Source organism: Numida meleagris, chromosome 2 (genome assembly GCF_002078875.1).
Source record: "Numida meleagris isolate 19003 breed g44 Domestic line chromosome 2, NumMel1.0, whole genome shotgun sequence".
In the NCBI taxonomy this organism is placed as follows: Eukaryota; Metazoa; Chordata; class Aves; order Galliformes; family Numididae; genus Numida; species Numida meleagris.
In genome coordinates this window covers 34273288-34293883 of record NC_034410.1, presented here as the reverse complement: position 1 = coordinate 34293883, position 20596 = coordinate 34273288, and the positions used below count along the sequence as shown (strand labels likewise).

General features: G+C 37.9%; 1 protein-coding gene across 3 annotated transcripts in view; it reads left to right on the top strand.

Annotated features, from left to right (window-relative positions):
• The window catches only part of RFTN1 (raftlin, lipid raft linker 1), a 91848-nt gene that overhangs the window by 34155 nt on the left and 37097 nt on the right, over window positions 1–20596 (top strand). For all 3 annotated transcript variants that reach the window (XM_021385589.1, XM_021385587.1, XM_021385588.1), the window contains exons 3-4: window positions 2534–2720; window positions 15432–15540. In XM_021385589.1, the coding sequence (XP_021241264.1) occupies window positions 2534–2720; window positions 15432–15540 (296 nt within the window). The remainder of the gene's footprint in view (window positions 1–2533; window positions 2721–15431; window positions 15541–20596) is intronic.

Here is a 20596-nt window from a genome sequence, read left to right as displayed (position 1 = left end):
TGTCCTTTTTCAAATAAATTCTGAAGAGAATGTTGTGATTGTTAACCCAACTTAGATGTGCACTAAGTACTATGAAGGTCACAACTGAGAGTGGCTGTTAAGAGCTGAAAGGAAAAAAATATCTAAAATTCACTAAGGATGGGAACATTTGGCCACTGTTAGTTGTTGAGAAAAGAATCTCATATTTTTTTTTCTCATGTGGTGTAAACTGACATGGTGTACATAATAAATATGAAGGAACCTCTTCCATTCTCGAAAGTGGTGATGAGGCTTGTGCTGGATCACTGTGGTGAGCTTCAGATATTTGAAGAAAGGTGAAGTTGAAGACAATCAGGAGAAGACTCATAAAAATTATTTGGAAATCTAGAAAATATAAGGGAACAGGAAGCATTGAAAGTTCTGGGTTTGTGCACTGCAAAGAAGACAAGATTAAGGTGTAATGTGTACTAGAGATTGTAAAATATTGATACAAAAAGTGATGTTCTACTGAGGAAGTAGCAACTCTGAATTTCAGAGCGGGAAATTTAGACCAAGTGCTCAGAAAACCTACTGAACAGTAAGGATAGTGAAGTACTGAAAGATTACATATGAGGCTGTGGAATCTCCATTAATAAAGGATTTTAAAAATAGAGGAGACAATCTGTGAGAAATAGCTAAACTAGGACTGCTCCTGCCTCTAGGTAATAAAATGGACAAGCTGGATCATCCCTTACAGCTGTTTTCTATTACTTTCTTTTTTTAATCATCAAGTGTCCCAAGGCTCCAATTACATGTATTTTCACACTTTCCCTTCATGCTAGCTTTTAGGGCTAAGTAGTCACACTCCAATGCTAATGAGTAGACATTCTATGAGTTTTAACAAGGCACATTGAGAAGAATCAAGGCACTGTATTCATGGGCAAGGTAAACATGAGTTGTCATAGATGATTGTTAAAAATTGGAGCACTGTTACCAGAATTAACATTACTGAAACATTACTGAATTGTGCTTAAACGTTTGATCGTGTCCAAGGAAAACGCTCATTTAGAGGACTGTACCGGCTTTCATGTTCTTTTAATTAATTAAATTATTTGCAACATATTTGGAAATTTTTGGAGTCTCTGTCACAAGAAAAGGTATGTCTGGCATCTGGGTTTCTTTCCCCATATTGACCTCCTCTAGGGTCCAGTAAATAGCAGTCAGTTGTATTATTTCTTATGTGGTATCCTTTTTTATGATCTCATGTGATTTTTATGCTGTTGTAGAAGGTAGAACCATATTGTCTGTCAACATACACATTGCTTGAATTTTTTTGTTTTATTTAAGTCCTGCATCTTGCAGTCCTTGGTCAAAGCATTCCATTATCCTCCTCTGGAACATGGTCTTACATGAAGAAAAGGCATACAAAGCACAGCCATTCTGTTATACTTCGAATTATTTCTCTGTATTATTAGTTTTGAATATTTATTAGTCTTTTATAACCTCTTTCATTATTCATAACGGGTAGATACAGAATTGATGAAAAACGCAGAACAATGAAACCTTATTTTGCATCACTGATGTCTTTCATACAAACTATTCTTTGGTGAATTTTTTTAAGGCAAGCTTGCAAGGTGCTGGGAACCTCTGTTGTGCTTCCTGTAACATCCCCTCCCTGCTGGTTCCAGTCGGAGGGGAAGCTGTTCAGCACCTCACCGTACACTGCGTTCCAGCATAGTTAGGAATGAAATAATAAGTAGCTCCCAGCAGAGATGGAAATGAAAGGCAAAGGCCAGGGAGGAAAGATATCTTTTCAGAGAAGATTTCAATGTATATGAAGATTTACTAATGTAGAGAAAAAGAGAGTGAAAGGTTGCTTTAAGTGATTTATGGGATTTTCTGTGGAAGCCCGTAAGACTCCAAGGAGATGCAGGGAATTGCTATGCTGACTGCCAATCTGTTTGTACATTGAGTCTCTGACAGGTGTCAGCATCGTCTGATGCTTCATAGGAAGGCATAACATTCCACAATAAACACATTGAGCATGGATTATTTTCATGCGTAGGACTCATCCTCATCTCTAATATGTACTGGTTTAAACCCTGAGATTCTGGGTTTAGTGTCTGTTCTGAAGAGGTTTCTCATCACTATGAGTATTGCTCTTAGTATTTTTATCAGTATACCTATGAAATACTCTTTGGATGTACAGGTAGATATTTGGTCTCAACAGTGTTTTGTCAGTGATCTACAAGTAAAATAATACAACTTTTGTGTAGATGTATGCTGTTTGTTGCTTTTGAATTTGACATGTCCTACCCTCATTGACTATCCGCTTTCCCTCCCAGACTACGTAGGGATTTTATTTTTTTTAATCACACCAGTCTCTTACGTGATATAAGGTCTTCACCAATACAGTCTGCTTAAAATGTGAAATACAAAATGGGCTTCAGGAAAGGTCAGTTTCTGTGTTAATATTGTAGATCAGTGTGAAGCTTGCTTAACTCTGAAGAGCCTGGATTTTAAAAAACATGATAGTCTGGTGTAAGATTATTGACCAATTTCTTTTTGTTTCCAGCTGAGCTACCAGGATCATCTGCAATCAGGCTCTCCTCTTTGCGTGATCTTCCAGCTCAGCTGCAAGAATTATACCAGCAGGGCTTCATCTTGGCTGCTGTCCACCCCTTCGTGCAGCCAACTGATGAAAAAGAGAAAACTCCCCAGGAACAAATCTTCAGGGCTGTGCTTATCAAGAAAACAGAAAGGTAAAGCACTTCCAGTGAACTGAGATAAAAATAGACAATGTGATTTCCTGCTGAGTTTTGACCTACATCAGGAAATTATAGCAGTTTACTGTGCAAAACTTGATTTTTTTTTTTTGTGGGCTTGAATAGGCTTAACATGTTCTTCGTGTTTACAGTTCATCTCCAGTTTGGCAGACGACTCAGGGAATAACGAGTTGAAATATGCTCTATATTTTGGGATGTGTTGTCATGAAAGGCAAACAAACAAACCCTATGCCTGACAGTTTGTAAGGATGGTCTAGTTGGTACCCTTTAAGAATTTATTGGATTAAATTAAGACAGAAGAAATATTTGCTTATAAAAGACGTATTTTGTGTTTAGAGGGTTACAGTTAATGCAATTAATTTGAGAGCCACAGTACTAGTGCATACTTTTATCTGTAGACTTTAGGCTTTTCTTTCCTCTAAACAGTACAAATTCTTTTAATTTTTGAATCAATGCTAGCTCCTTAAATAAAAAGATACTTTCTTGCTTTGTTCAGAGTCCTAAGATGTATTAATATTCTACATAATCACAGTTTGAGGATGAATAAACAAACAGGAATACATCAGAAACATCAATCGAGCATACTGTTAACTGGTCCAAAAGCAAATTAAAATGTTAATATTTTAAACACAGATTTAGGATTTTTACTTCCCTGTTTCAAATACAGTTTAATGTTATTTGAGCATTCACAACAGCTGTGTTATTGCAGTCATGTTGTGCAGTTTTCCCACATTAGTTGCATTCTCCATTCCCCCCTTTTTACAGTGACCTTTACTGAAATCGGGGGGATAACCCAGTGTCCACTTGCTGATTCCAGTCTCTCTCTTCTGCTGCTGTGCGAATGAAGAGATTTAGGCACCTCTTTAAAGCAAAACCACCGTTCAGTTCACTACAGCCTGGTGGTCAATTGGTAGGAAATATGAACAGGACCAAACTTCATTACCAAATACGCAGGCATTAGGTATCTCAGGCAATGTTAGCTTCTAAACTAACTCTTAATTGCCTCGACTTGCTTTTAGTTTTATTAATGCAGAACTTTGAGCTGCGTTCCTGATCTTGTTGTTTAAAGGGTTTCCAGTTTTATGGTCAAAACATAAAATGTTTGGCTGGGCAGTGGACTTCTTGAGTAATATTGAGATTGGCTTACCTGTTCATTAGGCCTCGCTTTCCTTGCCCTTCCCTGATGCAGATAATAAAAGTATGTGCATGCCTGACTTTGCAATGGGGTCATAGGGCTCAGCATCTTTCAGGACTGAGACATGTCAGGGGAAAGCAGCATCCTCCTTGGCAGTAAGAATGTAAGAATGTAATGCCTTCAAGCCAGAGAGCTCAGTGTCTTGCTGTTGTACCATATCCAGTAGTTTCCATCTGTGCAGAATGAATGTGGAGAAGTACAAAATCTTAATTGCCTACTCACTTGCTTGGGTGTCAATGTTTTACACTCTTTAGACAGCTGTAAATGACTGTACAAAATTAAAGACAGTAGAGAGTCTTGAACCAATTAGATTTCCTCTTACATTCACACTTCATTTCTTTGCATTCTCTTATCTGTCATTTCTGGCTGCCTGAGAAAGCAGAATAGAGTTGATGCAGTGGGAAAAAACAGAGAAGTATCAGAAGAGGAAGAGACATCAGTTTGGTGTTACTTGTATTTTAAATACTCCTGAGTTTGGCTAAGGGTATGGGAGAAACTGCTTTCATAGCGTGTGAATGCAATGACTCTTGGAATTGTCAAGCACAATGAAGAGAGATGAGTATTCCATGGATTTCACATGACCCTGAAACGTATAGAGACCTATTGCATTGGAACCATGAGTTTATCCTATTCCAGCAAGAACTGTGTGAGTGTGGAAAATGTATGGCAGTGGGAAAAATTTTAAAAAAGATCTTTCTCATTACATTGCTGGTAAAAAATAAATGATACTTTTGTCACTGAAGACTGTCAGGTCTCAGGCATCTGTAGGCTGTCTCTGTATAAAACAGCTAAACTCTTGGGTAGATGCTAGGGTCTGCTTACAATATTTGTCGATGAGATTAGTGTTTAATTCTTTTGTGAGATTTTGAAGTGTAAGTAGTCCAGCTACAGTCATAGGTTCAACACTAACCCATTGAAGTTAAAAGTGGTCTCCTGCTGTTCTCTCTGATGGTGGTGCCAGGCATGCATGGGGAGCCAAGGAGTCATAACAAGCTCTTTGCTGAGGTGTGGGGCCGCCCTCAGGATTCCCCAGCTATCTGCAAAACTCCTGGGCTGTAGCTTCTCTCTTACTACAGGTATTTCTTCACAGATGGCTCCGACACTGTATGCTTATCTTGTCAGTTGTCCAGCAGGGACGAGGTGTGGTTTTTTCACCTAGCTGTTATTGTTGCCTGAATGGAACATAAATGGAGTTGTTACGTTAGTGCCTTTTGGTGCAGTAATATCAATTTTGTGTATACAGAGACAGAACTGAATAGTTGGACTAGTCTGTTTTAATCAATGTTATGTCTTTCTATGCCCATTTTATGGTTTAAAATGAATACTGTTGCCTCACGTTTTGAGTTGGTTTATGTAGCACTGCCTCTCCAAAGGTAAGAAGAGGCTATATTTGCTGCAGCAGACAATGTGCATCAGGATCTACAAGCTGTTGCTATTGTGAGATTTGCAGTGCCTTAATTTGTTCAAGAATAAAATGGAGAAAGGAGTGCTTAGACGTGCCATGCATTAAAACTCACTGAAAAAGTATCTAATAGTGTTGGTCCTCCTATTTTGCCATTGTCCTGGAGTTTTAAAACAGTGTGGATTTGCAATGTCATTGTACATTTGCTGCTTTCTTTGAAAGTCACTAGGATAGTTTGGTGTTTAATCTGTAACGGTATCTTTGTCACTATGCTGTTGTAGCTATCTATTCATTAATGTAAGTACAGAAATAAGAGTCATTCATGCTCTAGGACATTTAAGGAAGTATATTCCTAACATATATGGAAGACTCAAATGTTGAAAAGCAAGGTTTGCCCCTGGGAAATGTTAAGGAAAACAAAAGGATATATATGTATTTTTTTTCAAGTCAAGAAGAAAATTATCTACACTGCAAAAAGTGTCATGTTCAATTAAATAAATGAAATAAATATAGAAGTATTTGATTCCTTAGAGGTACTGGGCACAAAGGTAGTCTACTGAGTAGCTGGAGGACTCTGCCGTAGCTCTTGTGTGCCATAGCTCTCATATTTATTTAATATAATAGATTTAAATCTATTTATTTATTTCTATAGTACCTAATTGCATTATGCACGCTGGTCAATTGATCGACGATGGTTTGGAAGTCAGAGGGAGTAGAATAATGGAATATTTGAATGCCCCTGTGATTACTTTCTCCCTTTCTCTCTCAATTTCAGTGGACTATTAAAATAAAAAGCAATCAACTGTTTTACTTACTGTACTAACTTCTGACGCACTTGGTTTTCTCAGAGAAGTTGTTTCATAAGAAAATATGCAAAGAGGAATCTTCAAGCCCTCATTTTTACAGGTTTTTTTTTTTAAAATAAATGCAAGGAAGGCTCCAGATGTGAAGTGTAGCCCATGGCTTGCTGATTCACGTTGATTCACACTTGAGAAGAGTTGATTCACACTGATTTACACTTGAAGACAAGCATCTCAGGAAAAAGGATACGTGGTAGTGTTCTGAAAAATGAGAAGCTGTGATGGTGTGTTTCTCTTGGCAAAAGGAATGAGGAAGGTCAGCTCGTTTGTAAGGTTCTGTCTAACAAAAATGAGGAGAATAGCATGGATGTCATTTATGTGCCATGGAGGAACAGAACAGAAAGATCATCAGTTCTTCAGGCGTAAGATAACATTTCTCCTTTTTCTGTCTTATTTCCCAACCCACTAGTTTTAAATACTGGATTCTGAATGTAAGTGTCTTGTGCACATCAGTATTGCTGACAGTGTATGCCTATATCTTGCAAAGAAATCCCAGAATCAGCCTCTGAACAAAACTGCTAGAAGCCGTAGCACAAAACTGCTTTAATTTATTCCCAGCTCACTGTAGTGACACCCCTGTCTGATGTCTTGAAGTTTAAAAATTCAGTGTTAGCTCTTTCTAAATACTGTGCACAACGTTATCTTCTACTAAGAAATACTGATGTTTCAGACTCGCCAACTGTCTACTTAGAATAATTCCTATGTGTTTGCAGATGCTTTATTTTACAACAATAGAGTGAAGCAGGGGAAAAATTACAAATTCCAGAGAAGTCTTCTCTCTGTGGTTCATGTATCTCTTAACACATACTCTTTTACACATTTTACCTCCAATGACTAAAGCAGTGATCAAGGAAATGTTGCAATGCAGGATTAGGCTAAATAATATAAGAATAATTCTGTTGCAGTTGACTTCTATGTTTACCTCAAACAACTTCACAGCTGTTCTCCTTTACTGTAAAATAATGAGGTGTCAGGTGCTCCAGTAATACACTTGATGAGATGATTCTGTTTCTATTTTTATAATTTCTCCATGTCCATTAATCCCGATGAAATGCAAACTTTCATCACTTGGCCAAAAATAATTGTATTTATCAGCAAAGGAATTTGACAGACTTGAGTTCAAAAGTTTAATAGTAAAGCAGGATTTTTACAGGGTTTTTCTTCTTTTACACAATTTAATTCCAAATGATTTCTGTTAATGTTATCTTCTGAGATGTAGCTGAATTTTTGTGTCCTCTGCGTCACTTAAAATCTGGGTTCTGCAAATGACTAGTAATACTAAGGTAGAACTATTTATATGTAAATACTAAATATTGAAATGGCTTTAATGTGCAAATGAATGAAACGAAACACTGGTAATTGTGGTGTTTCTTAATGCTGTGTTTGCATTTCCACTAGTCACTATGAACTTGGTATTTGCTTAATTATGTTGACTGAATGTTTTGGGCAGCTGAGCAAGGGGAAACCCTGATTTTTTCAAACCTGAAAGACCAGCTCTTTCTCTCTGTCTTTTTGCAGTAGTCCTGAACTCCTCTTGCAGTTGTAATGACAGCTTCTGTTTCCATGGAAGGCAGGAAAACTGTTGTACCGAAGAACTGATGAAGTGTGACAATACATAATTAAGTTAGGAAGAGGCAGCAGCCTCTTGAAGCATGATGCTTCACAAAGCATGGTTGGTCCTCTGGCATTTGGGTTTGCACGTTTGCTTTCCAGAGGCAAGGAAAATGTTTCAGAAAATATCCAGACAATTTATTAAATCTGTGATTCTTAGCTGTTTCAGAAACACCTTCTAGACAGAAAATGCTTTTTTATTTCTTCGTGAGTTTTTGGTAGCTACTTGAAACAGGGAGTTCTTGCTCTGTTTTCATACAGAATTTCTTTGATTGGGCCTTGAGCCATCACTGATGCATCTGCCTGGCAAGCCCATTTTTGTATTGCCTTGGATGTTTTCTCATTTTCCACGTGGAACATTTTCATGCCATGTTTGATACTCAGTGGTGAACATCACTCAGCAGCAAACATGCATGATGATCTGGAGCCTTTCTTGGAGTGCACAGTCTGCCTTGCCAGCTGCGTATCTATTCCTTTATCATCTACAGGCCTGACAAAAGCACTCTTTGTCCCCTCCTCTGTCACTGATAAAGTTGTTAAACATGACAGGTCCCCAGGAGCAGACCCTTGTGGTACTCCACCTGTTGCTTGCGTACAGGTCATCACTATTAACCAACTGGTTTGTCCTCATCTGATTTTCCAGTCTGTAATATCCTGACTCACATGCAAGAATGCTCTTGTGAGAACCTACCTGGAGTTCTGCCTTCAACTCTAGGGCCCCCAGCACAAGAAGGACACAGAGCTATTGGAGTAGTTCCAAAGGAAGCCACAAATATGATCAGAGGCTGGAACACCTCTCCTACAAAGAAAGGCTGAGGAAGCTGGGCCTGCTCATTCTGGAGAAGGGAGGGCTCTGGGGAGACCTCATTGCAGTCTTCCAGTACCTATAGGGGGACTACAGGAAAGCTGGAGAGGGGCTTTGTCAGGGAATGTAGTGACTGGAAAAGGAGTAATGGCTTTAAACTTAAAAAAGAAGGTTTTTATTAGATATTAGGCAGAAATTCTTTACTCAGTGGGTGGTGAAGCACTGGCACAGGCTGCTCAGAGAAACTGTGGATGCACCATCCCCACAGGCTTTCAAGGCCAGGTTGGATGGGGCCCTGGGCAGCATCATCTGGTAGGTGGCAGCCCTGCCTATGGTAGCGGGGTTGGAACTGGATTGGCTTTAAGGTCGATTCCAACCCAAACCATGCTATAAATCTATGAATATTATGAAAGCCAGTGACGAATATCTTTCTCAAACTGTTGTAAATAACAGGTCATTTTATCATCAAAAGAAGTCAGGTTGGCCATTGATTGATCTGCTCTTGCTGAATCCTTACCTGTTAATTCTGTCTCCTTCATGGTGTCATGAGATGTGCTACAACAATCTCTGCAGAAATACAGGATCTCCATTCTAAGGAGTTACAAAAGAATACAGTCAGAAGAAAAATAACTGATCTTCCCCAGTGCTGCTGTGCTTGCTAGAGCTGGCAAATGGACATACAATAAGTTATTATTTAAATAAGTCCATGTGTGTGTGTACATATGTATATTTATTTGATTTGCAGGTAGGATTTAGGCCCGATGGTGGCAAATTTCTGACTTCACTCTCATGAACATTAGGATCAAACACATTTTGTGTGCAAATGCAGCATGTGTTGTTGCTCTCAGCAGGCTGATTTCAACTTGCTGGAAGAACAATATTTATTTCATACCCAGGAGTCAACAGATATCTTCCTTTAGCTCAAGGGACAATGGCTCGAGCTTTTAAAGCTTGTTATTTGTTTCAAGTTCAAAGAAATTTCCTTACAACAACTTCTAACATTGACCCAAAATAAATGTTCTTTCAAAAGTGTTCTCAAAATTAGAAACACTGCATGTTAAGAAAGAGTATGTATCCATACATGCTTGAACTTTTCTAAAGAAACTCTATATGCTTCTGTTAAAAAAATTTAGAAGTTACTATCAAATAATACATATTCCAGTTATAAGATTTTCTGTGTAAGTGAGAAAATGAAATGAAATACCTAGATAATAAAAGTTAAAGCAGCAGTTTTAACTCCTGTTTGGAGTTGAGCTTGTTATGATACAATATATCTACTTATATTTTTTGAAAAAAAAAATTTTTAGGTGGGCAACATAAATTTTGTGAATTTTTAAGTGCTGACTTTTTGGCTTTCAAATAATTAAATTTTGACAGTTCTTTAACCTGGAATTAGACCCATATCAACCGCTAATGTTGATCCTCTAAATGTGTTTCTGTTTTCTCATAATGTAGATCAGACTGTGATAAATGTGCAGTTCTATTTTGAAATGTAAGCTATTTTGCTGTGAAATTATTTCTGTGGAGTGGAAAATCTTGAAACATCACGTACTTCTCTCACTTCATGTTAACGAAACAATCGTTTTAGAATATCTGTGCAGCTTCAAGTGTGCTTTCACACTTTTGAATTCACAGGAATGATGAACTCCAGGAAGATTAGGACCAAGTGTTGTATCCCTTATTTTCTTCTTGAGTCTGAAAAGGACTGGAAATACCGTATGTAACAGACACTGAGTTGTCAGCTTTAATAGTTAATGTGTAAGTTACTGGTATTCTACAGCTGGTAATGGTTTATCTACCATGAAATGGTGCTTAACTCCAAACAGATGTGTAGGAAATGACGGCCTACTGAAACAACCATCATAAAATACTTTTTGGCCAGTGAGCTTCCAACTTAAGTGAAAATCTTACTTATTTTACGTATTTTCTTCTTCTTTACTGTCACAAGAGGTCCTGTTCGGGATTCAGGACCCAACTCTTCCAAGTCTGTGGTCTTCATTCTGTTCCTTATCAGTGACACTTGAGGATGCTCCTCTATCCCCAGCCCTGACTTGCCTGCAGACACTGTCCCTCTGAATAGTGTGAGGGAGACTGTAATTCCTCTCAGCTATTTGCAAACCTCTGGTTAAGGTTTTTGGTAGTCACTGAGGGCACTCACAGGGACAGAAAATCCTTAATCTGGAAAATCAATAATGATAAACCATGAGATAACAAAGGGAGAAAAAGCAAATATAAGCCCAGGGTGTGTAAAATGCAGTGGAAAGTCCCATCTGTCTCCACGATTACTAACCTGTAGTTTCCCTTTCCTGATGTTGTGGACAGGACAGTTCCTTGCTGCATGCAAAGGAGCCATGTCCTTTGCAGTGCCACTTCTCTTCCCTTGCAAGTCACAAAATACATTACAGTGAGTACATCAAGCCCTGGTCATTTTGTATCAGTTTAGAAGGATGGAAAGGAGGAGGAGGAAGAAATTGCTAAGTACATATAAAGAAGAAAATCAGTGTCTTTCAAATTGTTGAAGCCTGTACATTTTTTTAAACTGAACTGGTCTCAGCATTTCTTTTACTTTCTGTTGAGAAATATTTTTTGATGGGGAGGTGGAAGTGAACTTTACATAAAACCATTGCTTTCATGTAAAAATATTTTATACCTTGGTCTGCTATTAAGTTCTTGTGCTATAAAATTGAGACTCCAGGTTATGGATGATTGGGTTATTTTTCAGATGATTGACATCAGTCCTCCTTCAGAAAAGAGGATACGAGCTCAGGGTTGAGAATGAAGTTGGGAGATCTGGATGTCTCTTTTGATTTATCTTCTGACTTTTGTGATTTTGATAGATAATACTGTTTTGAATCATAGAATCAGAGTGGTTTGGGTTGGAAGGGACCTTAAAGATCATCTATTTCCAACCCCCTGCCATAGGCAGGGCTGCCACCCACCAGATGACACTGCCCAGGGCCCCATCCAACCTGGCCTTGAGCGCCTCTTGGGATGGGGCATCCACAGCTTTTCTATGCAGCCTGTGCCGGTGCCTCACCACCTTCTGAGTAAAGAATATCTTCCTAACATCTAACCTAAATTTCCTCTACTCCAGATGTGGCCTCATGGGGGCGGAGTAGAGGGGGATGATCACATCCCTCTCCCTGCTGGCCACCCCTTTTCTGATGCAGCTCAGAATACAAACAGTTGGCCTTAATTTGGAGATTTTTACTTTAGGGATCCCACTTCATAGCTGTGAGGAAACTGGTTCTAAAAGTAGTCCCATTAAATTAAAAAAAAAAAAAAAAGAAATTGTAACCTCTGATCAGAATATAATTTACTCATACCTATATTTAGCTACTCACGTTTGGCTATACTAATAATATTCAAATAGCGTAATGAGAGACTTTTATGATATTGCTGAAATACTTTGTGATTCATGTATGAAAAGCACTGTTTATTGTATGGAGCCTGGAAATAATTTCTTGTCCACCTGGCTTTGCTCAGAAAATTATTTTTGCAGTCTGTGAAATCCAGTGCTGTTTATTACCTTTGCGTGAAAAGCTGCAGTTTTTGTTTTGTTTGTTTGTTTTTGACTGAATAAAAGGCTCTTACTTTTTTCCTAAAAAGCTAAAAACTACCAGTATGGACAAAGACCTCCCTTTAGCATATGTGGATGTATTTTACTTGAAAGTATGGAAAAATAATTTTTGGTAATATGCAGTATGTCTACTTGAGGCTAACTAAAGATTTTAACGGGATCTGCTACATGTATTCAGTAAAATAATGTTCCTAGCAGACTGCAGTGGTATTTTGTGTGATTATTTTCAGGAGCCCTAGAGCAGAGGTTGCCATCAGACTCCTAGAGGAGGAATTCTTTGTCTTTTGTTCTCTTAAATATTTACAAGCAGCAAGTGCCTTTCGCAGTAAGTGCTTCTTACAGGGGAAAAAATAAACAGGTCATTTTAAGCAGTTATGGTAAGAGTCACCATGTTTTTATGGATATCATCTGCATCTCAAGTGATTTTTGCTCCTTTTAAATGGGTTGCAAGTACGTCCTCCAAAAACTGCATGAATTGAGAGGCCAGGAAGTTGCTGAGGTGCAAGAGAGGAATTAGAATAGAGTGATTCAAGGATGAATGTCCCTCAGCCTTATGCATGTATAAACCTCACTCTTAGAGGTTGAAAAGAGTTTATTTTTACAGATACGCAGTGGATTTAAACATAAAAATGCAGTGCTTCTGGTACTTTTAGAGTGATTAGAATAGTAAGCTTTTGTTTGTTGCAATTAGTGTTTGCAGCAGCAGCACTGAGAACTGCCACTGTGTGAAGACTTTGGCAAAGAGTGGACATGGGAGGGACCATGCCTTTGGATCTGTTTCATTCTTTCCCGTTCCTGGGCCTCACTTTAAATAAGCATTAATAGCTTGGCTTATACATTCAGGGTTTGCTGTGTTAACTTTGAACTTGAGCTGCGTTATTTCAGAGTCTTTGAGCTAAGGGTATCACTTCCTCACTGAGTTGGAGTGGGGCTGGTCAATGAGGTGGGTTTCTCCAACTGACGTCTGGTTCTCACATTTGTTAAGGTCTGGTGGTAGCCCAGAAAAAAATGAGATTGCTTGTATGAAAAGGCTTGGTTCCTTGCTACCCGTTCCTAGTAGCCCACTTTTAGTTTGTAACTGTAGAAAAACTGAAACACTGGAAAACTGCATTTGCTCCATTTGATGTTGTATGTACTTTGCATTGTGATATCAATTTGCATTTTGGTGGCTTATTAATGCTAGAACATTAGAGAGCCTTAGCTCGTACACACTTCTGTCTGGAAACTTGATTTCTATCTGGAAGTGATGATTGGATAATCAGGGCTACATTTCCAATTAGTCATATTGAGGTTTTTGACAAAAAATGTGAGTATATCACTAGGTAGTCTAGCAGGAAGACTTTCTTAAATTCCTTTTTGTGTTACTGAAAAGTCAGTAATCATCTGTGAAGGAAAATCTGCACAGACTGGATTAGTTTATCTAGGACTTTATCTGGAAGATTAGACACAGTTGCTGTAGTTCATGTGTTGTCCTTCACAAAATGATCTTCTTTCTCTATATCAAAATGATCTTTTCTGCTTGAATGAATTTCTGCACGCCTGTTAGAGAGGGGTAGTATTTGGATCCTTTTAGTTCACCAGTAAATATTTCTGTAAATCCTATAAAGATGTTTGGAGAGTTTCCATGGATAGCAGTTTTTACACAGAATCGCAGAACTGTAGGGGTTGGAAGGGACCCCCTGCTAAATCAGTTCCCTGCAGTAGGTTGCAGTAGGTGTTATACATGGTTGAGTAAGGAACAGCACCACAAGTTACAAGAACCTTAAAAGCAGAGGAAGAACAAGTAGCAAAAGGGCTTTAGTGTTCCAAAACAGTTCACAGTCTGCAAAATAGTGTTGTATGTTCCATGTATCGGTGAGATAGGAGAAGTGAGGTAAACATATACAGTCAAAGTTGAGAGGATCAAGTGAAAAATACAGTGTCTTGTGATGGTTTAGGAAATTTCTTCAGTATTGCCTAGGAAACACAAACTTTCAGTGTGCAGTCAGCAGCCCACACGTCCCACTGCTCTCAGTAACTTCTTATCTCGGGGAAAGCCCCTGGGAGCATTCATAGCTGGAGCACATGTTTGACGTGTCACACGGTCTCAGTCCTCAGAACAAGGCTTTTACACAGAAATGCTTTCACAAGCACGGCAGGCCTGCGACACCCTTGTTTTGATGTTGTGCTGCTTCCTCAGCAGTCTGAATTCAGGCTTCTGCACCTTTCTTCCTGTCTCATCTGTACCCACTACGCCAAGTGGCTGCTGGCCAGAGTTAGGTTTTTACTTCAGGTTTTATCTTTTGATGCTCAGTGTGGGATGTTAAGATAACTACTTTGTTACTAATCCCAAGAATTACGGGCTGACTTTCATTTTTCTACCTTCCTCTGTGTGTTTTCTTGAAGAACAGATGCAACAACTGATTCTCTAGTTTTCTATATTGATCACACATATCAGTTTCCTTGTATGGGAGTCCAGAGATCAAAACCACCTTTGGTAGCACCGTGATGCAGTGCAAGCCTACAGACTGTTTCTCAAGATCATTCAGGATCACTTCCAACCAATAGCATGTTTCCACAGTACTCATTTTTCAGCAGTGTATGGGTCAGATGCTGCGTGGTTTGAATTGTTTTAGGGGTTAGTATCTTCTGAAAGAGAAGGAATTTCAGACATTGCTTTACATTTTTCAACAACAAAGGATAAGGTAAGACTAAAAGGTAGACTGCTTTGATTACCCTTGGGAGAAGAGATTCCTTTAATTACTGTTTGTAGAAGACTTTCTTCACCTTTTAGATTTCTTTGCCATCCTTCTCACTTAAAATGGAATAAACAGCTCACTTTCCATACAGATGACATTGATCTTTTAGGCTGCTCTGATGGGCCCAGGGAATCTGTCAGTCCCCAGTGTTGGAACCTGCTTTCTGAAGATATGAGATCTGCACTGCCTGTGCATCCCCTTGCAGTTGTCCTTAGATGCCAAACTGACATAGTGTTTCCTGAATATGTTAAGAAATTTGGAAGTCCGTGAGGCATTTCACAATCCTCAGTCACTGGTATGATTTTCTTCCCTAGGAAGCAGCGAGATGCTGTAGCTGCAAGGTGTCAGCACTGTGCTGAGCACTGTGGAGTGAATGTGCTGGAGCTGATGTTTTGTCTGAGTGTTAACTCCTCGTGAGAAATATTTGTAAAGGTGGTGTCTGAGTATCCAGTGTTAACAACAGAAACTAATTCTGTTTTTCTGCCTGTCTCTTTAGGTCTCCAAAAGGCGGCATCCATAGTGAAGGATATATCTTGGAGGTAGAGTGCTGTTCCTCTATAAACCAACTTTCAGACAAGAAGGAGATACCTGATTTTATTAAGAAAGTGAGTAAAAAAAGCAAGATAAAAACCAAAACATAATATGCTTTGCTGTATAGTTACTGCTACTCGTTCTTTCAGTCTGACAATAGGAGTGTACATACATTTTGTGCATTTGAAGAACTTCACTAGAATTTGGTGGCGTTTTGTAGTTTTAGGTACCTGTAGGGCGGTCGTACTTAAAAAAGAAAGAATTTATTGATCGCATTATTATGAAAAAATGATTTGTAGTATAACAGAAAAGTGACCTCTCACAGATGATACCAACTAATTTATAGTGTAGTAAACAGTACTGTAATGGCATAAACATTTTAAATTGAAACAATATCATCATTTTCATTTTAGTGTCAAAATATACTATTGGGTAATACTATGGCTAGAAGTCCTATTAACTCCTAGAATCCTCCAGATTACTTGAGATTTTTTTTAGTATCATAATGTTTGCATCTAGAAATGGTACTTGTAAACTAAAGCCCTTTGTCATTCTCAATAGTGTTGCCTTCAGTAAACTTCTATATACTTGGAAATTGAAAATAACCCTTAAATTCCATATTTGTTTCCTTCTTTTAAAATTATTTTTGATGATTAAATATTCTACTAGACTGGAAATTAGCAGGCTGTGTCCGTTTTCATGAAGACAGATTTGCTGTGCGTGGTTCAGATTTTGCAGCATCTGTTGTGTCCTATTACACGTTACAAAAACTAGCAGTAAATACTATGTTGACATAGCCACCTGGTATAAGAATAGCGTGAGTAGGCGTACTCCCTCTTAGCTTTAATCCATCTTGAAGTGATAATAGTGAAGAAGATTTTGTAAAATAGACTTCAGCACAGGCTGTGTGAGTTCAGAAAGGACTCAGCTTGACAGACTACAGTCGTGTTCAATTTTTGCTTTTTACTATCAATAGTAAAAACTGGTTTTAAAATAATGCATATATGACTATCTGATCATCATCATACTTACAGATAAATAGATTTTGATATCAGAGCAAACTGAAATTTTCTGAACACTTTCTACTTTTCAAAAGTTTGATTCCAAATCTTTTTTTCAGAGTGTATTGCATTATTGCATCTACACTTAGGTAAAACTGATGTAATTCTTATGTATAAGTTTCAGCATGTTTGATTTTGCTCTTCAGTTCTTTAAGTCAGAGTAGAAGTATCTGTCACAGCTGGTAGCAAAATTTTATGTCGTTCCAACTGAAAAATCTTTGCATTTGAGTCTTCAGAAAGAGCTTGGCTAACGTCAAAACAAGATGACAACCCAGGAGTCAGCTTATTTCCATAAATATTCAGTTCTGAGACTTTAAAATGCTTTTCTAGACATGGAAATGTTTCCGTTGGTAGAAGCCATTTGATTATGGGGTTATAAAGATGCCTTTTTGAAATATAATAATTTAAATTTTAATAGCTGAAATGTATACTTACTGTTTCTCTGTAGGCTGAGTATGTCGCTCATCCTCAGATGTTATTTGATGTAGAGGAATTGGAAGTTCTTTGAAGTTGTTGCTGTCAGATGTGTGCTGTGTCCGTGTCTATATCTGATTAAACACATTATGAAAGTCTCAACACTTTTTTGTAAATATAACTCAGGAAACAGGACTTGTTTGGGAGTAGGAATTAATTGTCATATTAACTAATTTGTCTGAGCAACAGATACGTCCCTTGCTTTTAAGGGCAAATAAAACTGATGTTTACAAACAAAATAAGTGAAAAATAAAGGAAGTTCTTCAAAGAAAGTAGGAACACAAAGCTATTAGAGAGGGCAATTGCTTGCTTTCAAAAAAGCCCAACTCTATAATTCTTCTCAAACTATGGAATACAATTGAAGATAATAGTGTGTTGTAACTGAGTAGTCAAATCCTTGATCGCAGAGCTTTTTTGTAAGAAGGACTTTTAGCACAGGTTTGCAATCATGTACAGCATTCCAAATTAGTATATTTTTTAAAAAGATACCAAGTATAATATCCATGTATTCAAAATTTTCTCCAACTATGAATTTACTAGAAAAAATTCCTCTACTTTGAGAAAAGTAATTTTATTACTCACTACTGAGTATGTATCATTTGCATGGAATTTGAATAAGGATGCAATTTTAATAACTTCTTTTCTCAACTCATCTTTTGTTGCATTGAAAATGCTGTATGTCATAGTGAATAGAACCTGCATATTCCTAGCAAACACAAAACAATTTTGCAGTGGAATACAGCATAGGTAATAACCTTTTTCTTCTCCTGTAACTCTTATAAATGCAGAAGAATAATGAAGTAGAAACAGTGAAGTTATTTAACCTGGAGAATGCTTCTAGCTCATTGAAACCATGTGCCTCAGTACTATGCTGATTATAAAACATTTCAGAAATGCCAAAGAAGACTCTCCAATCAAATCTGTGTGCCAATGCTGAGAATTTTCTGCACTTACTTTGGGACTCTCCAAATTCTCTACTTCTTTCTATAAATTTTTGCCAGCACTATGGTTTCTGATTGTGATAAGAGCCATGGAAGATAGAACGCAGTTAAGTAGTGGAGACATAAAGTTGCATGGAATACACTCTTCCTGTGTCTTAAAAACATGCTTTCAACACCATGTCCTATTTGTTCCTTCTTATCAATGTGGATCTAGGTTAGGAAATAACATGCACTTCAACATGTCCTAAAGAGCTCAAACAGTCCCTTGGTATGTTTGTCATCTAATTCTGGGCAATGGAAGAAATAACTGCTGTATTAGTAGATTACTGCTGCGTTGATATCAGCTCTCTTGTCTTTGGCTCTCAGGAAAACGAGAGGTTAAAGATTTGCTGATCTGCTTTTTAATGAGCAAAACTAAACTTCCGAACTTCAGATCTCTATGGCTTGGATCGTTCAGAAGTTGTTGCAAGTCAGAAATGTTACTAAGGTATCATATTTTGTAATGCTTCGACTAGTGTCTCATGTAAAATAGAAGTAGCCTTTAATTACCTCCTTAGTTGCTCTTTATTCTGTTACTGTTTTTTTAATCTGATGATGTTCTCCCGAATCTGCTGAGACGAGTAAAGGAAAAAGAAGCTAGGTCGACATCCCAAAGAAAGAGTTATTTTGGATATGTGGTCACATATATGAATGCCAAATATGTTTCTCATAACCTTTGGTTTTCACATCAGTCTTGAGTTAGAAGAGCTGTGACACACAGAAGACTTTTGCTCACACTTTCACATCTTTGCAGTGTTGATGAAAGATTAGGAAATGGAAGAGCTTCTTTACCATTTCTTCCTAGTTCTGGCTTCTAAAATTTTAGGAAGCACATCTTTGTATCCTTGGCTGCCTGGTTAATAATGTTCTGTGAAAAGGAAATTTTGTTTGTTAAACTATCTCAATTTGATCTCATTGAAGAGTTCATATTTCTTGTCCCGGTGGACTCATTAGCCTTTCTTGGGGAAGTATGATGAGCATGGAAAAGCATGGTTTCAAAATACAGTATCTCAATTGAAATCCAAATGCAGGCATCTTCCCTTTGTGTTTTTGACTAGAGAAGGACCTTTTTGTGCTATCTGTCCTTGACACAACGTAGAAACAAGGCCTATTTCTTCCAACAAACTTAAGGCTGTACAGACGAGTAATTGGTTTTGTGTCTATGTAGAAGTAAACCAATTTAGCTTTGGGCCACTGAAACACCCATGTAATTCTAATCTTCTGCCTGAGTATATTGTATGAGACTGTTTTTGTCGGGTCTGATCACTGCTGTTCCCTACATTCAGTCTTATTTAGTAGCACAGAGCTGCCGCTAACACCACTTTCCTAAGTGGTCCTCAGAGCATCTTCCGTACTCCAAAGTACCCTGGAAATTGTTGGGAACCCTGCAGCTGTAATGGCTTTTCCAGTAAGTTTGTTGACGTGTATTTTCTAGAGACATGTATTTTCCAGTGACAGCTGGGCCAGGGAGTCTTATGGTACTTCAGATGTTAAGTGGGACTCTAGGAAGGAATATGCCAATAAAACATGTTGCAAAGATACTGCTACCCATTTATTTTTTCTAGAATATGGCATCTGAAACAGTCATCACCAGTCCTCCTTGTATGAAAGCAGGTTGCCTCTAATTAACAGTGAGTAGAAGGTTGGACTGATTTGAAAGGATCTTTCACATACACATTTTGATAGGAAATTGCAGGCTTTTGTACTCTCATTTTGCTTGCCATACTGTTATAAACACACGACTAACTGTATATATATGTACTGCTGGTCAAAGAGTGGTTTGTTCTCCAGCATCTTTTAAGTTGCTAGATAGACGCAGTGTTGGGTTATTTAAAAGACAGCTGTTTCTGCCATAATATAATACCAAGATGCCTGTGAATTCTCAAGAGCTTTTCAAATCTTTTCAGTAGTTGTTCCCAGTCATGGGAGTGATTGAGCCCAGATTTGACTGTCCACTTATTTCCTGTGTTTACTCACATCAGAATGAACATCTGTCATATATGGTCAAAACAAGGCACGTGTCCATATAATGTGTGCAAGTGATGGTAAATGCTTCTGAACTCTTAACTTTGGAGTTTTAAAACTCTCTTTAGCATCTAACTAGATGGAGGTGTGGAAAGTGAGAAGTGTCATAGAACAAACTGGTCCAGAATATTACATATTCATATTTGTACAGGTAATTGTGTCCTTGTAACAGTATGGCAAGCAAAATGAGAATACAAAAGTCTGCAATTTCCTATGAAAATTTGTATGTGAAAATTAGAAATCTTATAATTTTTTGGACTTTTCTTTATAATTATGAAGAATACCAGTTTCAGTATATCTCAGATTTTTGTTTCTTTTATTTCTGATTCTTCATCTCTTAATCTCTGCATTGTGAGAAGGAGCAAAACTTGTGTGTTCTGAAGAGCACTAGACGGTGCACTTCTTGTCTGCGTTGCTGCAGTCTTACAAGGATCTGCTCTATGAAGTCTCCAATTGCTTTGTAAATTGCAGGGTTTATTAGATGGATATTGTACTCCTCAGCATTACTCGTTACTGTAAATATATTTTAGCTGACCTGGTCAGAAATTTCCTGTAGGAGATACAATCAGAACAGGTGGCAGTAGAAGATA